This window comes from Ornithorhynchus anatinus, chromosome 5 (assembly GCF_004115215.2).
Source record: "Ornithorhynchus anatinus isolate Pmale09 chromosome 5, mOrnAna1.pri.v4, whole genome shotgun sequence".
Taxonomy (NCBI): Eukaryota; Metazoa; Chordata; class Mammalia; order Monotremata; family Ornithorhynchidae; genus Ornithorhynchus; species Ornithorhynchus anatinus.
In genome coordinates this window covers 19453697-19473732 of record NC_041732.1, presented here as the reverse complement: position 1 = coordinate 19473732, position 20036 = coordinate 19453697, and the positions used below count along the sequence as shown (strand labels likewise).

The window sequence follows — 20036 nt, the reverse complement described above, 5'->3', positions numbered from 1 at the left end:
GTTATAAACATATAGGCTGTCTTTTCAAAGACTTATCAGTCAAGTAATCAGTGGTATTTAGTAAGCATATACTGTGTGCAGAACACTGTACCAAGTGCTTGGGTAAGTACAAAAGAATTTGCAGACATGATCACTGTTCACAAGGAGCTTGCAATCTGCAGTAGAATCAGCAGGGAAGCAGCATGGCCTAGTGGAAAAAGCATGGGTATGGAAGTCAGAGAACCTGGGTTCTAAACCCAGCGGACCAGTTGTCTGCTGTCTGCATGGGCAAATCACTTAACTTCTCTGTGCCTCAGTTCCCTCATTGGTAAAATGGGGTTTCAGTACCTCTTCTCCCTTCTACTTTGACTGTGAGTTCCGTGTGAAACAGGGACTGTGTCCGACCTGATTGTCTTTTATCTATCCTAGCACTTAGGACAGTGCTTGGTACATAGTAAATGTTTAACAAATACCACACTTATTACGTCTATTACTATCATCAATTGTCTGATTGACCAATGGCAATCCTCAGAAGACATGGAAGTAATCCAGTGAGTCAGAGTCCCCATAGTTTCCCAATTCCTTGCTGGGGGTTCCCCAGCTAGGATCTAATTTGTCACTGGCTTTTTAAATAATCCATCTTCATGGTTAGGGAAATACTTTCCAGCATATCCCATGTTTCCCTTTATCATCCATCAACTTTTCTATGCCTTCCTGAACACTCTAACATCTCTATATTTCATCTCTCTATCTGTAGTTGATCTCACGTTAGCTCTATCAACTATGAATCTATTTAAACTTTTATTTCTAAGATCCATAAATTTCCCTTGAACAACCTTCTATGGGCTATTCATTCAAGAATGAATCCAAACTATTCTTAAAGCTTCTGACAAAGTCTACCTCCATAACTCTCTGGGGTAACAGGTCCAAACTGTTTTGGTTTTGCTTTTGCTTTTTGGACTGTCTTCAACCAACTACCATCAAGCAACAGAGCATATCTCCTAATGTTTCAAAGGGTGTGGCCTTTTACTGAGTTTAAAAATTCCATCTATTAATGATATTTACTGAGAGCTTACTGTACAAAGAGCACTATACTAAATGCTTGGGTATCAGAGAATTTGCAGACATGATCTCTGCTCTAGACCATTAGCTTCTTCTGGGAAGGGAATGGGTCTGTTATATTGCTATATTGCGCTCTCCCAAGTGCTTAGTATAGTGCTCTGCACACAGTAAGCTCTCGATAAATACATTTGACTGACTGTTCTTACTCTAAGGAATAGCATCTACCAATTCTGTTGCAATGTACTTTCCCATGGGTTAATACAGTGCTTTGCATACAGTAAGCACTCAATAAATACCACTGATTGACTGACTGCAATCTAAACCCGTGGCTCAGTGGAAAGAGCACGGGCTTTGGAGTCAGAGGTCACGGGTTCGAATCCCAGCTCAGCCACTTGTCAGCTGTGTGACTTTGGGCAAGTCACTTCACTTCTCGGTGCCTCAGTTACCTCATCTGTAAAATGGGGATTAAGACTGTGAGCCCCATGTGGGACAACCTGATTCCCCTGTGTCTACCCCAGCGCTTAGAACAGTGCTCTGCACATAGTAAGCGCTTAACAAATACCAACATTATTATTAAACAAGGCATGGAAGTAACCCAGTGAGTCAGAGTCCCATAGTCTCCCAATTCCTTGCTGGGGGTTCCCCAGCTAGGATCTAATTTGTCACTGTTTTTTTAAATAATCCAAGTTCACTCTATGTGCTCTCTAGTAAAAGACAGATAACACTTCAGGCTTATTAGCCTTGATGGGCTTCAGTCTGAAGTTCATCTCCTTGGCAACAGGTTGTCACGTGGCTCTGACTGCTGAGGGGGTAGTGGGAAAGGGTGCCTGGGTGATGTTTGGCATGGTGGAACGGCATCACAGCTGGTGGACTCTTCTGGCACGTAGTCCCTAATGAATTTAAGCCTGGCCCTGAATGTCCCCTTCTCTGTTAGGGGCATGGAGGACTCATCAATCTGGCCCTGAGGACTTGCTTGGGACAGAGCTAGAGCAGAGGACAGCTGCACAGCTAATTTTAGTTCCATGCCAGACAGTCTCCACAGTTTTGACGCAGTGCTTGGCGCCTGCTCATTACCAGTCAGCCCAGAATAACTCTACCTGAAAGGATGCGTTTTGGAGAAGGGCACGAAAGGGGCTTCTAGGGTCCACCAGAATTTTACTTCTCTCTTTGCTGGGCTGCCAAAACTTCCATCTCAGGAACATTTGCCTTCTGAGTGACGCTGGTCAAGTCGCTTAACTTATTTGTATCTCAGTTTTCCTATCTGCAAAATGGGGATTCAAAACCTGTTCTCCCTCCCTCTTAGATGCTGTGCACCATGTGGGATGGGACTGTGTCTGATCTGATGGTATTGTAACTACAGTGCATGAGCTCTGAGTGTGTGCTTAACAAATACCATAGTTATTACTATTAGGGGAGTTGGGCAGAAACCCATTCATCATGCGTAACTGCAAAGTTCAGGGAAAGGGGGGCATATGGGAAGAGGATGGGGAGGATAAGAGAGGAAGGAGAAGGACCGAAAACTCTATCTTGGGTTTGTTCCCTATCATCTGTTTGTTTTGATTTTATTTGTTCAGTGTTTTATATGTGCCAAGCACTGTACTAAGCTCTAGGAAAGATACAAGCTAATCAGGTTGGACACAGTCCCTCTCCCACATGGAGTTCAGAGTCAGAATCCCCATTTTACAGATGAGGCAACTGAGGCACAGAGAAGTTAGGTGCATTTCTGAAGGTCACACAGCAGACAAGTAGCTGAGCTGGGATTAGAATCCAGCTCCTTCTAACTCCCAGGTCTATGCTCTATCCACTAGGCCATGCTGCTTCTTGGGTCTTCTGGGAACCAGGGGTCCAAGCTCCTATACCCCTCCAGTTTTCCCAGTAGGATTCAGTTAATGGATAATTAGAAGATGAAAGACCAACTCCACCTCTGTAGTAGACTACTTACTCTTTCTGGGCTGCCTCTATTTAATCTCCTAAAAATGAGCATAACATCTGCCTCCCACTTCTTTAAACAAAGATGATGTGAGATTAAACTGCTGTTGTAAACTCTCTAAACAACTTCAAAGTCCAGGCTAAAAACAAATAGTAATATACTGGAAAACAATTCTCTAAACTAGTCACCCAACCAGCCCATAACCAAATGAAGATAGTTATTAAATGATGGTGTTTGCTATAGACTGGTATTTGTCTAGAGCTTCTTATATGTCGAACACCATTCTATTTGCTGGGGTAGATAGAAATTAATTTGGGCATATATAATCAAACAAAATCAAACAACATCAGGCACATATTATCCAATAAATCCCACTTCAAGATGATTTGTTTATCAGAAAATCAATCAACCCATCAATAATATTTACTGAGCTCCAACTAGGTGCTTGGGTGAATGCAATAGAGTTAGAAGACATTGTGCCTACCTCCAGTGATTTTACAATCTAAACAATTAGATGGATAATGATAAGAATGGGCCTCAGTCCTACTTAGATCAGATAACTGACATCCTGGAGAAATGCTAGTAACCAGGGAATAGAGACCATACTCTGAAAAGAAAGGAGAGAGGATCAATAACTTGGGAATTTAGATCAACTAATTGAAATTAATCCATCTAATGCATATTATTTAATAAATCATTCATTATTTAAATTGATATTATTAAATAAGTTCACACATTCAGTCAATGGTAAATATCGAGTACTTACTGTGTACAGAGTACTTTAAGCACTTGGGAGAGTACAATACAATGGATTTGGTGAACACAATTCTTGCCCTCAAGGAACCACTAAACTGAAGACCCTTAGCCAATGGACAGTAATTCTAACTTTACATCTGGAGGTTATTACTTATGTATTTCACAAAAAATTTGGGTGCTAGATAATATTGGTGATATCTGATTTTCCCTGAGGAGGCTGACTATAGTATGGAGCCCCTCAAGGCCAGATTTTACAGAAGCATTCAGAAAGTTCAAGAATTTACTCTGTGTTCCTTGGCAACCTCATTCTTCCTTTGCACTGTTCTGGAACTTCCTTTACATTCCTTTGCACTGTTCTGGAACTTCCTTTACATTTTCTAGTACTATCATTGCCTCATCCCACCAAACTTCCACGTTGCTTAGTCCAGGACCTAAATAATAAATGTGGCATTTATTAAGCACTTACTGTGTGCCAAGCACTGTACCAATTTAAATGCTGGGGTAGGTCCAAGATAATCATATTGGATATAGACCTTGTCCCACATGGGGTTCACAGTCTAATAAGGAGAGAACATGTATTGAACCTCATTGTACAGATGAGGAAATAGAGGTACAAAGAGAGTCACGTGATTTTCCCCTATTCACACACAGAGAGGGAATGGCAGACTCAGCATTAGAAGCCAGATCCCTTGATTCTCAGACACTGTATTTTCCATGCAGTAGAGTTTTTGAGAAATGGGCCCAAGTCCATAAACAATGCCCAGCTGAGTCAGACCAATGGCTCTTTGAGTCAGTATTCTGCCTCTGACAGTGACCTCAAGGTCACTTGGCAGAATGGTGTAGCAATTGCCTCTCTTGACATCTCTCCCAATGGTAATGGATGTAGACATGCATGTACGTTAGGGAAATGGTGATGGGCCTTCGGGTGAGGATGGATGAGCACTGACAAAGTTGTAGAGGCTCAACAGTAGTTTAAGCCTGGAGACCATGAGTTTGGGATTGATATAGGGACATTGAAAATGTCCTATCTGAGTCAGGGAACCTGGCTCTTCAAACTACCCCGTATATCTTGGAAATTGCCTCAATTCCTTCTCTAATATTCTTTCAAGGTCCTTCCTGAGTTACTCGCTTGAATGATGGATCTTAATAGTTGAAAATATCGGTAAATCCCTAAGGTCTGCTTCCGACCATCTTCTCGTTGAGTTTCATGATTCACTCCTCCCTGGCCAACCAGGGACAGGCAGTGAGATGCATCATCCTATTATAGAGGTGTCTCAGCACCGACCCATCCTCATGATGGGCTGTTATGTGACCCTGATTGCCCCTCTGAAATTAGACTGGCTGACACTTCTCCTCCTCTAGAGTCTACACCTTTCCAGGGTTCTAAAATTTTAAAAACACCAAATAAAAGGGACAAGGTTGAGAAAAGTAAAGTCTTTATAAGCTTGCTATTTGGGTCATAGCTGGTCACTAGGGCGGTCACTGATGGCTCTCATAAATCCCGGACAAGGAGACCAATGTGACATCAAGTGCGGTGCTCTGGGCACCCAGTGTAAAGTAATGATATGAGAGTGGCCATTTTGCAGGACTATCTTGATGAAATGTGAACTCAGGACACTGTACTAAGCGCTGGGGTAGACACAAGCTAATCGGGTTGGATATAGTCCCTGTCCCACATAGGGCTCACAGTCTAAATCTCCATTTTGCAGATGTGGTAACTGAGGCACAGACAGGTTACGTGATTTGCCCAAGGTCACTCAGCAGATATTTGGCAGAGCCTTGGTCTGGAACCTTTGTGTTCATAGGAATTCTGAAAAACAGCACTGTCCATTTTAGCTCACAAAAAGTCTATTGATGTCTTGTGACTGTCATACAGGTCATCTTAGGGCATTTAGCTTGATTCAGTAACTCACCTCAAAGGATGCAGCGACTCCAAACCAGATTAGAAATGGTCAACTTCGAAGGGATTTTGAATTCATTTTTTTGAAAGAATTTTTTTGAAAGAAAAAATTCACTTTTGATCAGGAATTGCACTGATTGTGCTTAAAGCGAGGGGAGAAGAGCAATTGGAATGAGGGTTGGTCATTTACATTGGAGGCATAATCAAGTGGGATAATATATCAACCAATCATTCATATTTATTGACTGTGTATATACAAAGGCAACTGTCAGAGAGCTGGGCTGCTTTATAGCCGCAAAAGAGGTAGCAGAGGGAATTTAGGCCCTTCTGGAAAGAAAGGTGAAACACTCTGCTCTCTGTTTCCCTTGCTCAAGACAAACCACACCACAACCTAACGTTGCACCCCGTTAAATCAACAGAGTTCACCCCATGCAAGGCAGGGCTAAAGGTAAAAAGCATAAGACTATAAGAAATTCCATTAGTGGGTCAAACTTTGACTCAGAAGGTCCATCCATCTCAATATTCTGCCTCCCTGACAACAAGAAGTTTGGAAGAACTGGGTGAAAGTTGCCATCTTTGACATCTTACATCTCCAGCTTTCCTTCTAGAGGCTACACCACACTCAATCAATCAATCACATTTATAGAGAGCTTACTGAGTGCAGAGCACTGTACTAAGTGCTTGGGAGAGTATAATGTAACAATACGACAGACACATTCCCTGCCCACAATGACCCAGAAATTACATTCTTTTGGTTCTTCCTCTGAGACTTTGATGTAAGTTATATGGTCCTGATTGACAGATTGATTTTTAAACTATTCCCCCCTCCCACCCAGTTGCATCTCTCTACCCTGCTGTCATGAGGAAGCTCTGAGAAAGAAAAAAGAGGTCTCATTGAATTGATAATGTTCCAGTGAGAACTGTTTTGTTGGCAATTGGAGAATAAATCTAAATTTCAAATCATTACAAATCTATAGAAAATCATGCCAGATGAAAATCAACACCCTTGAGGAGTAACTGTCAATCAGGCAGCCTCCAGGATGCTGTGAAGTCATGGCTAAGAATGCCATTTCCCAGAATTAAAGCTCCATTTTGCTCACCCTCATGATCGTGCATGACAAAAACCCACTCACTGTAAACCTCACTTTCACTGAGTCAAAAATGTGTCTGCAAATATTAGTGTGAATAAATACTAGAGGAACATTGCTTCATTTAGGAGATTTTTCAGTGAACATAGTGGGCTTTTTAACTAATTAATTTGGGTGGAATCTCTCTTCTTTTCTTTAATAAAAGACTACCTTGTTTGGGGTATTTTTCAATGAATGTGGTGAGTTTTTCAGCTAATAATAATTATGGCATTTGTTAAGCACTTACTATGTGCCTAGCACTGTTCTAAGCACTGGGGAAGATACAAGGTAATCAGGTTGTCCCGTGTAGGGCTCACAGTCTTCAGCGTGGCTTAGTGGAAAGAGCCCGGGCTTGGAAGTCAGAGTTCATAGGTTCAAATCCCAGCCCTGCCACTTGTCAGTTGTGTGACTGTGGGCAAGTCACTTAACTTCTCTGTGCCTCAGTTACCTCATCTGTAAAATGGGAATTAAGACTGTGAACCTCATGTGGGACAATCTGATTACCCTGTATCTACCCCAGCTCTTAGAACAGTGCTCTGCACATAGTAAGCGCTTAAAAAATACCAGCATTATTATCCCCACTTTACAGATGAGATAATTGAGGCCTAGAGAAGCTAAGTGACTTGCCCAAGGTCACACAGCTGACAAGCAGCAGAACCTAATCAACCTGTGTGGGACCGCTTCTCTCTTTTACAGGGAAGAATCAGCATAATAGAGATGAACTGAGAGGAAAGATTCAATTCTGGGAGAGAAACCTCAATAGAGGTTTGGTTCAAACCCCACCTGGGAGGATTTGGACTGTGCCAGTTGGGGCACCAATGGTTTGAACCCTTACTCACTTAACTGCTTCCTCCCACACACACTTTTAAAGGCAGATATAAAATATGATTTTTATGAGCAGTGAGAATGGCACAATACTGGGATAGGAAGAGAAGGAAAAGGAGAATGTGTTAAGACTGCAAATGACGGCTCTTGCTAGAGAGGGAGAGTCTTCACTGAATAGTAGTAGTAAGAGTTGCTATAATATCTATTAAGCCTTTACTTTGTGCAAAGCACTGTACAAGTGCTGGGAAAGAAATACCTAGATGAAATATAGACACTGTTTCTAGCCCTCTATAATTCTATAATGTAATATAATATTAAAAAGTGGGGAAGGGACTGGTGACTGAGACAAGAACTCTTGGATTGAAAAAGGACGCGGGAGCCAGGGTTAATAATAATAATAATAATGTTGGTATTTGTTAAGTGCTTACTATGTGCCAAGCACTATTCTAAGCACTGGGGTAGACACAGGGGAATCAGGATGTCCCACGTGGGGCTCACAGTCTTAATCCCCATTTTACAGATGAGGTAACTGAGGCACAGAGAAGTTAAGTGACTTGCCCACAGTCACACAGCTGACAAGTGGCAGAGCTGGGATTCGAACTCATGACCTCTGACTCCAAAGCCCGTGCTCTTTCCACTGAGCCACGCTGCTTCTCTCATTGAGTGCCAATTGTATGCAGCACTTGGGAAAATGCAATGGAAATGAGACACTGTCTCAAATGCTCTCTTAATTTTCTTTTTTTTCTTCCTTCCTTTCTTCCACCTTTTTGTTCTCCTCTTTTTCCTCCTTTTCTCCTAATTGTTTATGTTCCATGTAACTGTCCCTCTGCAATTTGGGGGAGGCAAACATTTTTCCCCAAATGGCAATTGCTCTAGTTAACACTATATTCCCAGACTGTATGGTTAAGGACAGGCAAACAGACAGCCACTGTTGTGAAATACCTGATTATCCGAGTACGCTTCTTGGCATACGGAGTAATGACCTTGAATAGCAGTTCCATTGCTCCATTAATCCCCAACATGGCTCCAATATTGGCTGGGCAGGAGAGACAAAAGCAAGCATTAGTTGTGAAATTAACTAATTCCTCTCTTGCTTACCTGAGGGTACAACCTCATTAACAAGGAGTGTCAGCTCACTTGTGTCTGCAAACTTTACACATCCTGGCTCCACTCGTGGGGATGAAGTGAGAGCTCAATCCAGCTGCAATCAATCAATCAATTGTATTTATTGAGCACTTACTGTGTATAGAGCACTGTACTGAGTCTTTGGAAGAGTACAATATTACAGATTCAGTAGTTATGTTCCCTGATACAATGAGCTTGCAGTTTGGAGTGAAAGTGGATGAAGTCTGCTACGACTTTTTTAGAAATCCCCCTTACATGCCTACTTAGACTAAATAAGAGAAAGGAGGTCAAATTGTTATCACCTGCCATACAATTACTTTCCTGAGCATCTTTCCTACATGGAGATGGCCCCTCAGAAATCCAGAGCTAATTTATAGAAGGAGCATCAAGTCAAGGACGTTGTAGTAGGAGTAGTAGTAATAATAGTTTATACTCTCCTCTGTAGACTGCAAGCTCTTTGTGGGCAGGGATCACTTCTGCCAAATCTAGACTGCAGGTTTGGTGGCTTGTTGTGGGCAGGGAATGTGACTACCAATTCTGCTACAGTGTACTCTCCTAGTGCTTAATAGAGTTGATTCTATTTAGTTGTCATTGTTTTTATGAGATGTTCTTCCCCTTGACTCTATTTATTGCCATTGTTCTTGTCAGTCCGTCTCCCCCGATTAGACTGTAAGCCCGTCAAATGGCAGGGACTGTCTCTATCTGTTGCTGACTTGTTCATTCCAAGCACTTGGTACAGTGCTCTGCACATAGTAAGCGCTCAATAAATACTATTGAATGAATAGAGTGCTCTATACACAGTAAGTGTTCAATAAATGCCATTAATTGATTGACTGGCTGCTAAACTAAGTGCTGGGAAAGAATACAGAGATAGGAATTAGACATGGTCCCTGGCCCCTAAGGGGCTCACAATCTAAGAGCAGAAAGAGGGGACCAGAGAGAGACATAAGAGCTGGATTAACACATCCAGATTTTAAGGGAAGGATGGATTTCCTTTTCCTTCCGGCAATATCACTCAGGTCTCCATCTTGGTTGTCCTCCTCCTATCTAACTGAGGTAACAAGGCAGCCCATGCCTCCTTCAGCAGAATGTAAGTATGCTATTAGTCCATCCTTCCCTTTCCTTCCCTTTCATTTCCTTCCTTTCCCTTCCTTTCCTTTTATTGAGCACTGATTGAGTGGAGACCACTATACTAAGCGGTTGGGAATTACAATTCAGCAACAGAGACAATCCCTGCCCCCAACGGCCTCACAGTCTAGAAGTGGGGAGATGGACATCAAAACAAGTATAGCATCATTATAAATAGAATTATAGCTGTACACACCTCATTAATAAAAATAAATAGAATTATAATTATAAATATGTAAATTTATACACAAGTGCTGGGAGGCAGAGGGGGCATAGAGCAAAGGGAGCAAGTCAGTGCAATGGGGAGGGGAAGGGGAGCAGAGGAAAAGTGGGGGCTCAGCATGGGAAGCCTACTAGCCCAGGGAAGCCCAGATGAGCCTACTGGACACCATCACCGGTGAAGAATTTTCCATGTGGACCATAGTGAGAATGCCACCTAGCCCCTTTGACAAACCCAGGAAATTACTGTCTAACCCCTGGCAATCAATGTGCAAGGAGGAGAAGGCCAGGGGCATACTGAGTTGAGGTAGAAGCAAGGAAACAGCTGTTCCTGGTGCCACTGCCTCTATCTTGGCTGCATTTGGAGTTCTGTCTTTGGGGAAAAGAATAAGAAATCCAAACCACATGGAACAGCTAGCAAAGGCTTTGGGTTCGTGCCTCAGGCAGTGATTTTGGCAGGTCTTTGAGCATTCTCGATTGGCCTTCGGGGAGCCGCCAGGAGGCCCAGTGACTTTCACGGTCCTATTGTGGTGTCAGCCAAGTCATCCAACTGCCTAGATATGTGGAATGCTCACTGGCATGTTCCACAATAGCTCATGGTTAATTAAAGGGACGGTTGCATTTGGGTTGCTTGAGCGACACCTCAGATCAGTACACCACACCTCACCGGGAGCTCACGGTGCAGGCTTATGAAATGGCCCAGTTGAACGATTAGCTTGGGATCAGGTGCAGGCGGTCACCTAAAGACCTTCAGCTTCTCTGCAGCTAAAACTTGGAGTTTCTTAGAAGTGTGATTTGGAGGAATTTTTCAAAATCTCTTGCCTTTCTGGGAAAGTGATCATCTGGATCTTTTCTAAGTATGCTTCAGCAAACTTTTGCAATAAACAATGGACTTCAAAATCCTGCCCTCGGGGTAGCAAGCGAATGGACCGTTTGCAACTGACTTTTCAACAGTCCTTCGTATGTATGCTCTTGTTCTGATTGTCTCCTTGCAGCACTCAAGCCTTTGACTCCAGGTCCCATTAGTTGTGAGATTATAGTGCCTTCTTCAATTTGCCAATCATTCAATCGAATTTATTGAGTGCTTACTGTGTGCAGAGCACTGTACTGAGCATTTGGAAAGTACAATTCAGCAACAAATAGAGACAATCCCTGCCTATATCGGGCTCACAGTCTAGAAGGGGGAGACAGACATCAAAACAAGTAAACAGGCATCAATAGCATCAATATTGATAAATAGAATTACAGATATGTACACACATCATGAATATAAATCAGTAGAATTATACATATGTACATATATACACAAGTGCTGTTGGGTGGGGAGGGGGTAGAGCAAAGGTAGCGAGCTGGGGAGGAGGGGATGGAGCAGAGGAAAAGGGGGGTCTACTACGTGTTAGGCATTCTGTGTGAGAGTTCAAAGTACTCAAGCTATGCAGCCTCCACTGATCCCCAACTTTAAGGAAAGGCCAGTGAACTCTCCTTGTTTGCCCTTCTCCAGTTGGAAAGGTGAAGACACAGTGGCAGCATGAACCCACAAAACAGACCAGACCACTGCTGCCTACTACACGGGGGATCTACCCCTCCATGTATTAATGTCTATCTTCCCCTCTAGTCCACAGATTTGCTGTGGGCAGGGAATGTGCCTGGTTATTGTCATATTGTACTTGTCCAAGAACTTAGTATAGTGCTCTGCACATAAGTGCTCAATAAATAATACAACAAACTGACTGACCATGCCCTGGAACTCCTGCCTGCTCCTTCTCCATCAGGGAGGGTGTACATAATCCAGCAGTGAGCAGATGTCCCCTCAATTATGGCTGTGGCTTGAGCTGTTTTTACTGTTGGATTGAGATACAAGGTGCCTGCAATTCTGGTCTTCCAGACACAGTGTCTTGTTCCTTTAGTCTTTTTAATGGTGATCCTTGCTTCTTGTGTGGTTTTTGTGTTTGATTTTTCCATGTGTATCTGTCACTACTTCCATTCTTGCCCATTCAGTCTAAGGTTGTGAGCCCCTTATTACCAAGGATCTGATATAATTTCCAGCTGTGTAATTTTTCCAGAATTTAGTACAGTGCTTTGCCCAAAGCAACATGGTGTATTGGACAGAGTATGGCCCTGGGAATCAGAGGTCATGGGTTCTAAGCCCAGGTCCACCATTTGTCTTCTGTGTGACCATGGGAAAATCACTTCACCTTTTCTCTGGGCCTCAGTTACCTCATCTATAAAATGGGGATTAAGGCTGTGAGCCCCGTGAGGGACAGGGACTGTGTCCAAACCGATTTGCTTGTAACCGCCCCAGCTCAGAGTACAGTGCCTAGCACATAGTAAGTGTATAACAAACACTATTATTGTTATAATTATTAAGTTCAGGAAGCAAGAAGTTCACAGGATAGAGCAGGAAGTGGAGACAATGTGTCAAGACTTCTCAGATAGAATCTCTTAGTTGTTCTTTAAGCACTCTCTATCTCTTATCATCCCTTAATCTCTATACTGATTTCTACATCTCCAAGCTTTGTTCATGCAGGCTTCCCTAACCAATGGCCAAATATCCCCCAAAGAGTGCCACTCACCATTGGAAGCATAAACTTGCAAAGCCCAGAGACAGTGAATAAGGTTCTGGCTTTGAGATAAGTTTTTCCTGGCAAGAATCAGTGTCACATCAATCGCCTCTAGCTCCAGAGCTTTCTGTCCAAACTTCTTATCTGAGGACACAAAGAAAATTGGCCTGTGAAAATATCCTAAAAGTACCCTCCCCCCACTACCAGACAGTCAGCCATGCTGTCCCCCCTCCTGCCCCCCCCCCCCCCAGACACCAGCCCCAGCTCTCCTCTACATCACTGAGGAGACAGGATCCCACCCTACCTTCCACCACCCTGGTGGAAAGAGAAAAACACCCACAGCAAAACATCCACACAATCCTGGGAAGCCTGGAGGCTGCTATAATGATTATTGTGGCTATGGGCAAGCCTTGGACCCTGAGCCACAGGGAGCCTGAAATTCTGCTCCTTTAGCCACAGCACCTAACTGATTTTGTTTTTATTTTGTGGATTTTTCTTTTACGAACTTTAATGTTTCAGCGCTCTTGATGTTTCTGACTCCAATCCCTTCTCCCTAATTATAGTCCTAGACTGAGAGCCCTTGCAGGACAGGAACATGTTTAATTTCCCCCTGTGTATTCTCTCTGAGCACTTAGTGGAGGAATCTGCACACAGTAACATCTTAATAAATACAATTATTACCACCACCACCGCCAAGCAGGCACGGTGAGTCTCTATGGTACTGATTTTAGGTTCCAGGCATGTCAAGCTCCAACAACAGAGGATTCCTTGGGGCTCTGAGTCACTGGAAGTCTCTCGGTCATAGGAAGAGTGTAAGCTGCTTGTGGACAGGGAATGTGACTACCAACTCTGTTATACTGTACTCTCCCAAGCTCTTAATCCAGTGCTCTGCATGCAAGAAGGGCCCAATAAATATGACTGATTGCAAAGAGCCTTCCTCCGCTCCCTTTCATTTGGGAGATGACTGTAGTCTGCCCAAAGTCCCTGTGACACAGTTAAGCATGCAATTCTGAAATCCCACTACATTGGTGGATGGAGACCCAAGTACTTTCCCCTCCTTACACACCCTGAGAGAAACCCTGTACCCCCGTCATTTTTTATGGTCTTCATTAAGCATTTACAATCTACTGGGCACTCCACTCCACGTGGGACAACCTGTGTACCTTGTTTCTACCACAGCACTTAGAACAATGCTTGGCTCATAGTAAGTGCTTAACAAATTCCATAATTATTATTATTATTATTATCATTAAGCACCAGGTAGACTCCAGTAGTACTCAGTCCGTGACCCACATGGGGCTTACAGTCTCAATCCCCACTTTACAGATGAGGTAACTGAGGCACAGAGAAGTGAAGTGACTTGTCCAAGATCACACAGCAGACAAGTAGCGGAGCCAGAATTAGAACCCAGGTCCTTCTGACTCCCAGGCCCATGCTGTATCCACTTGACCATGCTGTTCCTCATTTTGAATTTTATTGAGGAGTTCAAACTCTGTAATTGCTCAGCTGGCAGAAACCTTCAGTTGGCTATGGAAAAGCCATTTTGTCCATTTAAACTGCCACAAATTGGCCTTACTTGCTCTCTGGGTTTTTGTGGTCTTTAAAAAGATTTTCTCAATGGGAGTCTTCTAGACATGGTGCTCCCCTTCTTAAATATGTGAAGATTTAAGAGTTTAGCTGTAAGTGTAGACAAATTAGGTATTCATTTCCCTGTACTTATCTTTCCTAGAGTCTTGTACAGTACTAGAAATCATAGCTTATATAACAAATAGTGGATGATGATAACAGTGATGATGGTGGTTAGTATGATGATTGGAGAACTCCCTAAGATGATGATGATGATGATGATGATGATAATGATGATACTGTTAGAGCTAACCCCAGTGATAATAGCATCCAGGTTAACCTCTTCAGTGGTCATAACTACGTAAATTCCCTCAGTTCTTCCGTAACGTGGGTTTTTACTTCCCATTTTGAATAGCACACTGTAAGGAATTGGAGAACACTCTTCCCATGAGCACATCTATCTGGATAAAACATGGTGCAATATTGGATGTTGATTATGCATAGACAAGCAGCATGGCTCAGTGGAAAGAGCCCGGGCTTCGGAGTCAGAGGTCTTGGGTTCGAATCCCAGCTGTGCCACTTGTCAGCTGTGTGACTGTGGGCAAGTCACTTAACTTCTCTGTGCCTCAGTTACCTCATCCGGTAAATGGGGATTAACTGTGAGCCTCACATGGGACAACCTGATTACCCTGTACCTACCCCAGCGATTAGAACAGTGCTCTGCACATAGTAAGTGCTTGACAAATACCAACATTATATGAGCCTAGCATCAGCCAAGGTGTGTATACAGGGCTGTGACCCCCACGTTACCAGTGAACTGAGAATTATGACCAGTAGAAAGAGCATGGGCCTGGGAATGAAAGGACGTAGGTTCTACTCCCAACTCTGCCACTAGGCTGTTATGTGATCTTGGCAAATCACTTCACATCTCAGTGCCTCAGTTTCCTCCTCTGTAAAAATGGGATTCATTATCTGTGCTCCCTCCTTCCTAGACTGTGAGTGTCATGTGGGATAAGGAATGAGTCCAATCTTTTTTTTTTGTATTTTTCCAAGTTGTTGGCAGAGTGCTTGACACACGGTATGTGCAAAACACATTTTGTTGTGGTTATTATTATGGTTATTACTACTACCCTAACCTCTAACCTGGGAACGCTGTGCACTTATGGTATGCAGTCAAGTGGAAACAGTATGTGTTGTGAGAGGTCAAAGACTTGTGTTCCATTGTCACTGCCCACTGTGTAATCTTGGACAAGATACTTAAGCTCAGTATGCACCAGTTTCCTTAAGTGCAAATTCAGGATAATAGCTGTGGCCATCAAAGAGGTGTTGCAACATACAACGAATAACAATAATTATATTTGTTAGGCTCTCACTATGTGCCAAGCAATATACCAAGCACTGGGGTAGATACATGATAATTAGGCCAGACACAGTCTCTGTCCAACCCAGGGCTCACAGTCGAAGTGGCAGTGAGAGTAGTTATTGAATTCCCATTTTACAGATGAGGAAATTGAAGCACAGAGAGAGAGTGTCTTGCCTAAGGTCACCCAGCAGTCAAGTGGTGCAGCCGGGAATAGTACCCAGGTCCACTGACTCCCAGAGCTATGCTCTCCACTGCTTTTCCTGGAACAACTGACATAAAAGCTATGTGTTGTCCTTATGATTTTGCACTCTGTCTGATCTCTTTAACTTGTCTCTACACCAGTGCTTAAAACAGTGTTTGACACATAGTAAGTGAGAAGAAGAACCATTAGAAGCACCATGGATAGAGCAGAGATCAGGGAGTCAGAAGGACTTGAGTTCTAATCCTGACTCTGCCATTTGACTACTCTATGACCTTGGGCAAGTCACTTTACTTCCCTGTGCCTCAGTTACTCATCTTTAAAATGGGGATTAAGACTAAGTCCCATGTCAGACAATGTCCAACTTGATTACCTCAGCACTCAGTTCAGTGCCTGGCACATAGGAGAAGCAGCGTGGCTCAGTGGAAAGAGCATGGGCTTTGGAGTCAGGGCTCATGAGTTTGAATCCCAGGTCTGCCACTTGTCGGCTGTGTGACTGTGGGCAAGTCACTTAACTTCAGTTCCCTCATCTGTAAAATGCCTCAGTTCCCTCATCTGTAAAATGGGGATTAAGACTGTGAGCCCCATGTGGGACAACCTGATTCCCCTATGTCTACCCCAGCGCTTAGAACAGTGCTCAGCACATAGTAAGCGCTTAACAAATACCAACATTATTATTTATTATTATTATAACAAGCACTTAACAGATGCTATTAACTGAAAAAGTGCTTAACAAATACTATTATTATTATTTATTATTCACTACAGAAGGCAGTACAAATCAGCTAATAACTGCTGCCTGATGCCTTTGTTGGGATGACCTTTTTTAGTGGCAGAGGCTGAGGCTGCAGGGTCATGCCTCCTTTCTAACTCGGTGATTGTGGAGTTGGGGTACCTCTTTGTCCTACTTTGACCAGCAGCCGGAGCAGAGGCAAGAGTATGCTGTAGTCAGGAGAAGCCGACCGGGCCGAATCCACCAACGTCCTCAGGAGGGCTTCGCTGCCTCCCTTGCTGATCATGTACAGAATCCTGCGGTCTGTACCTGACAGACGAGATAGAGAACAGAAGAGGCATTATGGGACCATTACTATCTCATGTCATCCGACAAATCAGCCTCAAAGATGGAGGGGTGGAGGGAGGGTTTCTTCCGGTGGCTACAGAAAGGACTGAGAGAGCCAGATTCCACAAAGCACCCAAGGTAACGGATGAACTCTTCTGAGTCACTAGGAGGCAGTATCAGAGTCATCTACATCCCACCACTCCTACAGTGGCCAAGAAAACCCAGCTACCCCAGCTGTCCAAATCTCATGATCGTTTCAGGGTCTCTGGTTCTGGCAGAGCCAGGTAGAGCTCACCCCCAGGTGCTAAGCTCTACAGGGATAAGAACCCAAGCAGAAGCTAAAATCCTGATGGCCTCAGCAAGGCAGTCCAGCAATGAAGTGACTTACCAGCAGAAAGTAAGTCTGTGAGAATGCTGAGGATATTCAGGATTGATTCTCGATCCGAGGAACTCTAAAGAGAGAACATAGGGAGCCATCTTTAGCAACAAAGGCAAAAAAGCAGGCAGAGGAGCTATCTTATGGATGTCAAGGTAAGGGTTAGAGAGGCAGACTTTTTTGTAGTTTGTATTAATAATAATAATATTGTTTGCAAAGCATTTACTATGGGTCAAGCACTGTTCTAAGTTCTAGGTTAGTTACAAGCTAATCAGGTGGGACACAATCCCTGTCGCACATGGGGTTCACAGTTTTAATTCCCATTTTACAGAGGCCCAGATAAGTTAAGTGACTTGCCCGAGGTCACACAGCAGATAAGTGATGGAGCCACGATTTGAACCTCGGCCCTTCTGACTCCCAGGTCCACGCTCTATCCACTAAGTTATGCTGCTTCTCACTAGGCCACACTGCTTATCATGTTTGCTTAGCACTTACTATATGCCAGGCACTGTATTAAGTACAAAATAATCAGGTTGGACATAGTCCCTGTCCCACATAGTGCTCACAATCTTAATCCCCATTTTGCAGGTGATGTAACTGAGACATACAGGAGTTAAGCAACTTGCCCAGGGTCACATAACAGACAAATAGCTGAGCCGGGATTAGAAACCAGGTCCTCTGACTCCCAGGCCTGTACTCTTTCCACTAGGCCTTACCGCTTCTCTTAGCCTACTTGACCTATGACCATGGATAACTCAAACAGAGGTAATGGAACAGAGTTACCCATTTTCCATGGGTGCTTGGGTAGCAAATGAGCCTTGGGTGAGCAATGTTGACTTCCACTTGAATAATATCAGGTGTAAAATCCTCTACTAGATTTTAATCTCCTCTATTAGACTCTAAGCTCCTTCACGGATTGCAAGATCCACCACTAGAATGTTAGCTCCTTGAAGACAAGGGTAGTGCCAACCTACTCTTTTGTACTCTCCCAAGTGCTTAGTACAGTGTTCTACACCCGGTAAGTGCTTAATAAATACTTCTGATGGATTCATTCATTGATAGATTGTAAAGCTACTTGTGGTCAGGGAGCATATCTACCAACTCTGTTTTAGTGTACTTTCCCAAGTGTGCTGCTTCATTAGATTCAGCTGACCGCCAAGTCGGAAGAAATATATTTTGCAAGTGTGCACGTGCAGAAGTCATCATGATCCATTAGTACTACACTAATACTAATTTTCCTTAAAGTGGGCTATTTATAAGAAAACATTTCTCACACTGTAGGAGGATTAGATATATGTATATAAAAATGAGAGTTTGTATTTGTCATCTGGATAGTTTGCAAGGAATTAAGACAAGCCTGCAGTTCCTTTGACCATTCAAAGGAAATAAGGCAGAATTTTTGGTGTCACTATGATAGGTGTTAGTGAAAAAGGAATGTCAGATTTATTTTTTGCCTCTGTACATTTTGTATTTGAACTGAATCCTTTCACTGAGTGGCCTGGCAGTTAACAATCCAGGCCTCCCTCTGAATTAGGGATAAGGTAACCAAGAAATAAGAAAGAGAAATAGGTGAAGGAAAGGAGGATGAGATCATGGAAGGAGAGAGAGCTGGAGGGAAAAAAGAGGGGGGTAAAGAGAGATAGGACAGAGGAGGGAGGAAGGGAATGAGGGAGGATGGATAAGTGGTAATAGGGAGAGAAATTCCTCCATTTCTATACAAAGAATAAACACATATGGTGCTACTGACTTTCCCAAAGCTTCAGCTCATGTACAAATCTTGCCCTGCAGTTTGGATTTATCAGACCGTTATCCTTCTCCTTTGCAAATAATGGGTTGGCTGCCTGTTGGGTTTTTGTGTCAGTTACCCTTTAAATTGGTCTCATCAGCTCAAACTCTTTACACCTCAAGGGAGACGGACTGGAGAGGCTGGGTATTCCTGGCCACCTGTAAAACAGATTTCCCTCACTGAGAAAGCTCAAACTTTGCTATCCCCTCACTCCACCTACAGGGAACTTTAGAATAAAAATGCCTAGATTTCTCAACCCCTGCCCACACCAGCAGGAGAAACCAGACTCTGAAATCCAGCCCACCTCACACCTTTTAATGCCAGAGCAACAGCACTTGCTAGTTCAGCACCAATCGATCAATCAATCAATGGCATTTATTGAGCAACTACTATGTGCAGATCATGTACTAAGCTCTTGTGGGATACAATGCAACAGAGTCAGCAGATGCGTTCCCTGCCCACAAAGAGCTAGGCTCTGCCAACTCGCATCACTAGGATAGCTGTGGAAGTCAGAGAGAGGGATTAGTTTGCCAGTGAGCATGACTCCTGCCATATGGAGTTGGGCAAATTGCCCTGGGAGCCTTGACAGCCTCTCTGTTTCACCATGGATTTCACAGGGTGGACCAAGGGGAAGGGACAACTCATCCAGGAGATTCCATCCATACTGCACTGCCAAAATCCCCTGGCCAATTCTTAACCTGGGTTTGAGGATTCCAAGAGCCCTATCTGAAAAGAAAAACCTCCCTCATTTCCCCTCTCCCAGGTGCCAGGCACACACTGCACATGGGTTTCTTGAAAATCACATACAAAGGGCAGTTTTCAGCAGCAGAGAAAATTCACTGTGAAAACTCGACCTGCATTCATTGATTATTCTAGGCTTTATTTACCAATAAATATTTACTCAATTTAGAGGAATAAACCAAAGCCATTATCCCATCCACAGCAATAATAAATGAGCAATTAGAGAAGCAAAGAATGCATCTTTGCCTCAATTTCCCTCTAATACCCCTTTTAAACGAATCATTGAGTAATCCTCCTGTGTTTAAGGCTTCCTGTTAAAAATGGAAATATGGA

The 20036-nt window shown here is 43.4% G+C and overlaps 1 protein-coding gene across 1 annotated transcript in view; it reads right to left on the bottom strand.

Annotated features, from left to right (window-relative positions):
- AGBL1 (AGBL carboxypeptidase 1) overlaps nt 1–17963 on the bottom strand; it is a 631789-nt gene extending 613826 nt beyond the window's left edge. Inside the window, exons 1-5 of the mRNA XM_039912196.1 lie at nt 17910–17963; nt 17189–17252; nt 16636–16782; nt 12625–12756; nt 8522–8615 (exon numbers count right to left, since the gene is read on the bottom strand). Of these exons, the coding sequence (XP_039768130.1) occupies nt 8522–8615; nt 12625–12756; nt 16636–16782; nt 17189–17252; nt 17910–17963 (491 nt within the window). The remainder of the gene's footprint in view (nt 1–8521; nt 8616–12624; nt 12757–16635; nt 16783–17188; nt 17253–17909) is intronic.
- Between the last annotated feature and the right edge of the window lie 2073 nt (nt 17964–20036).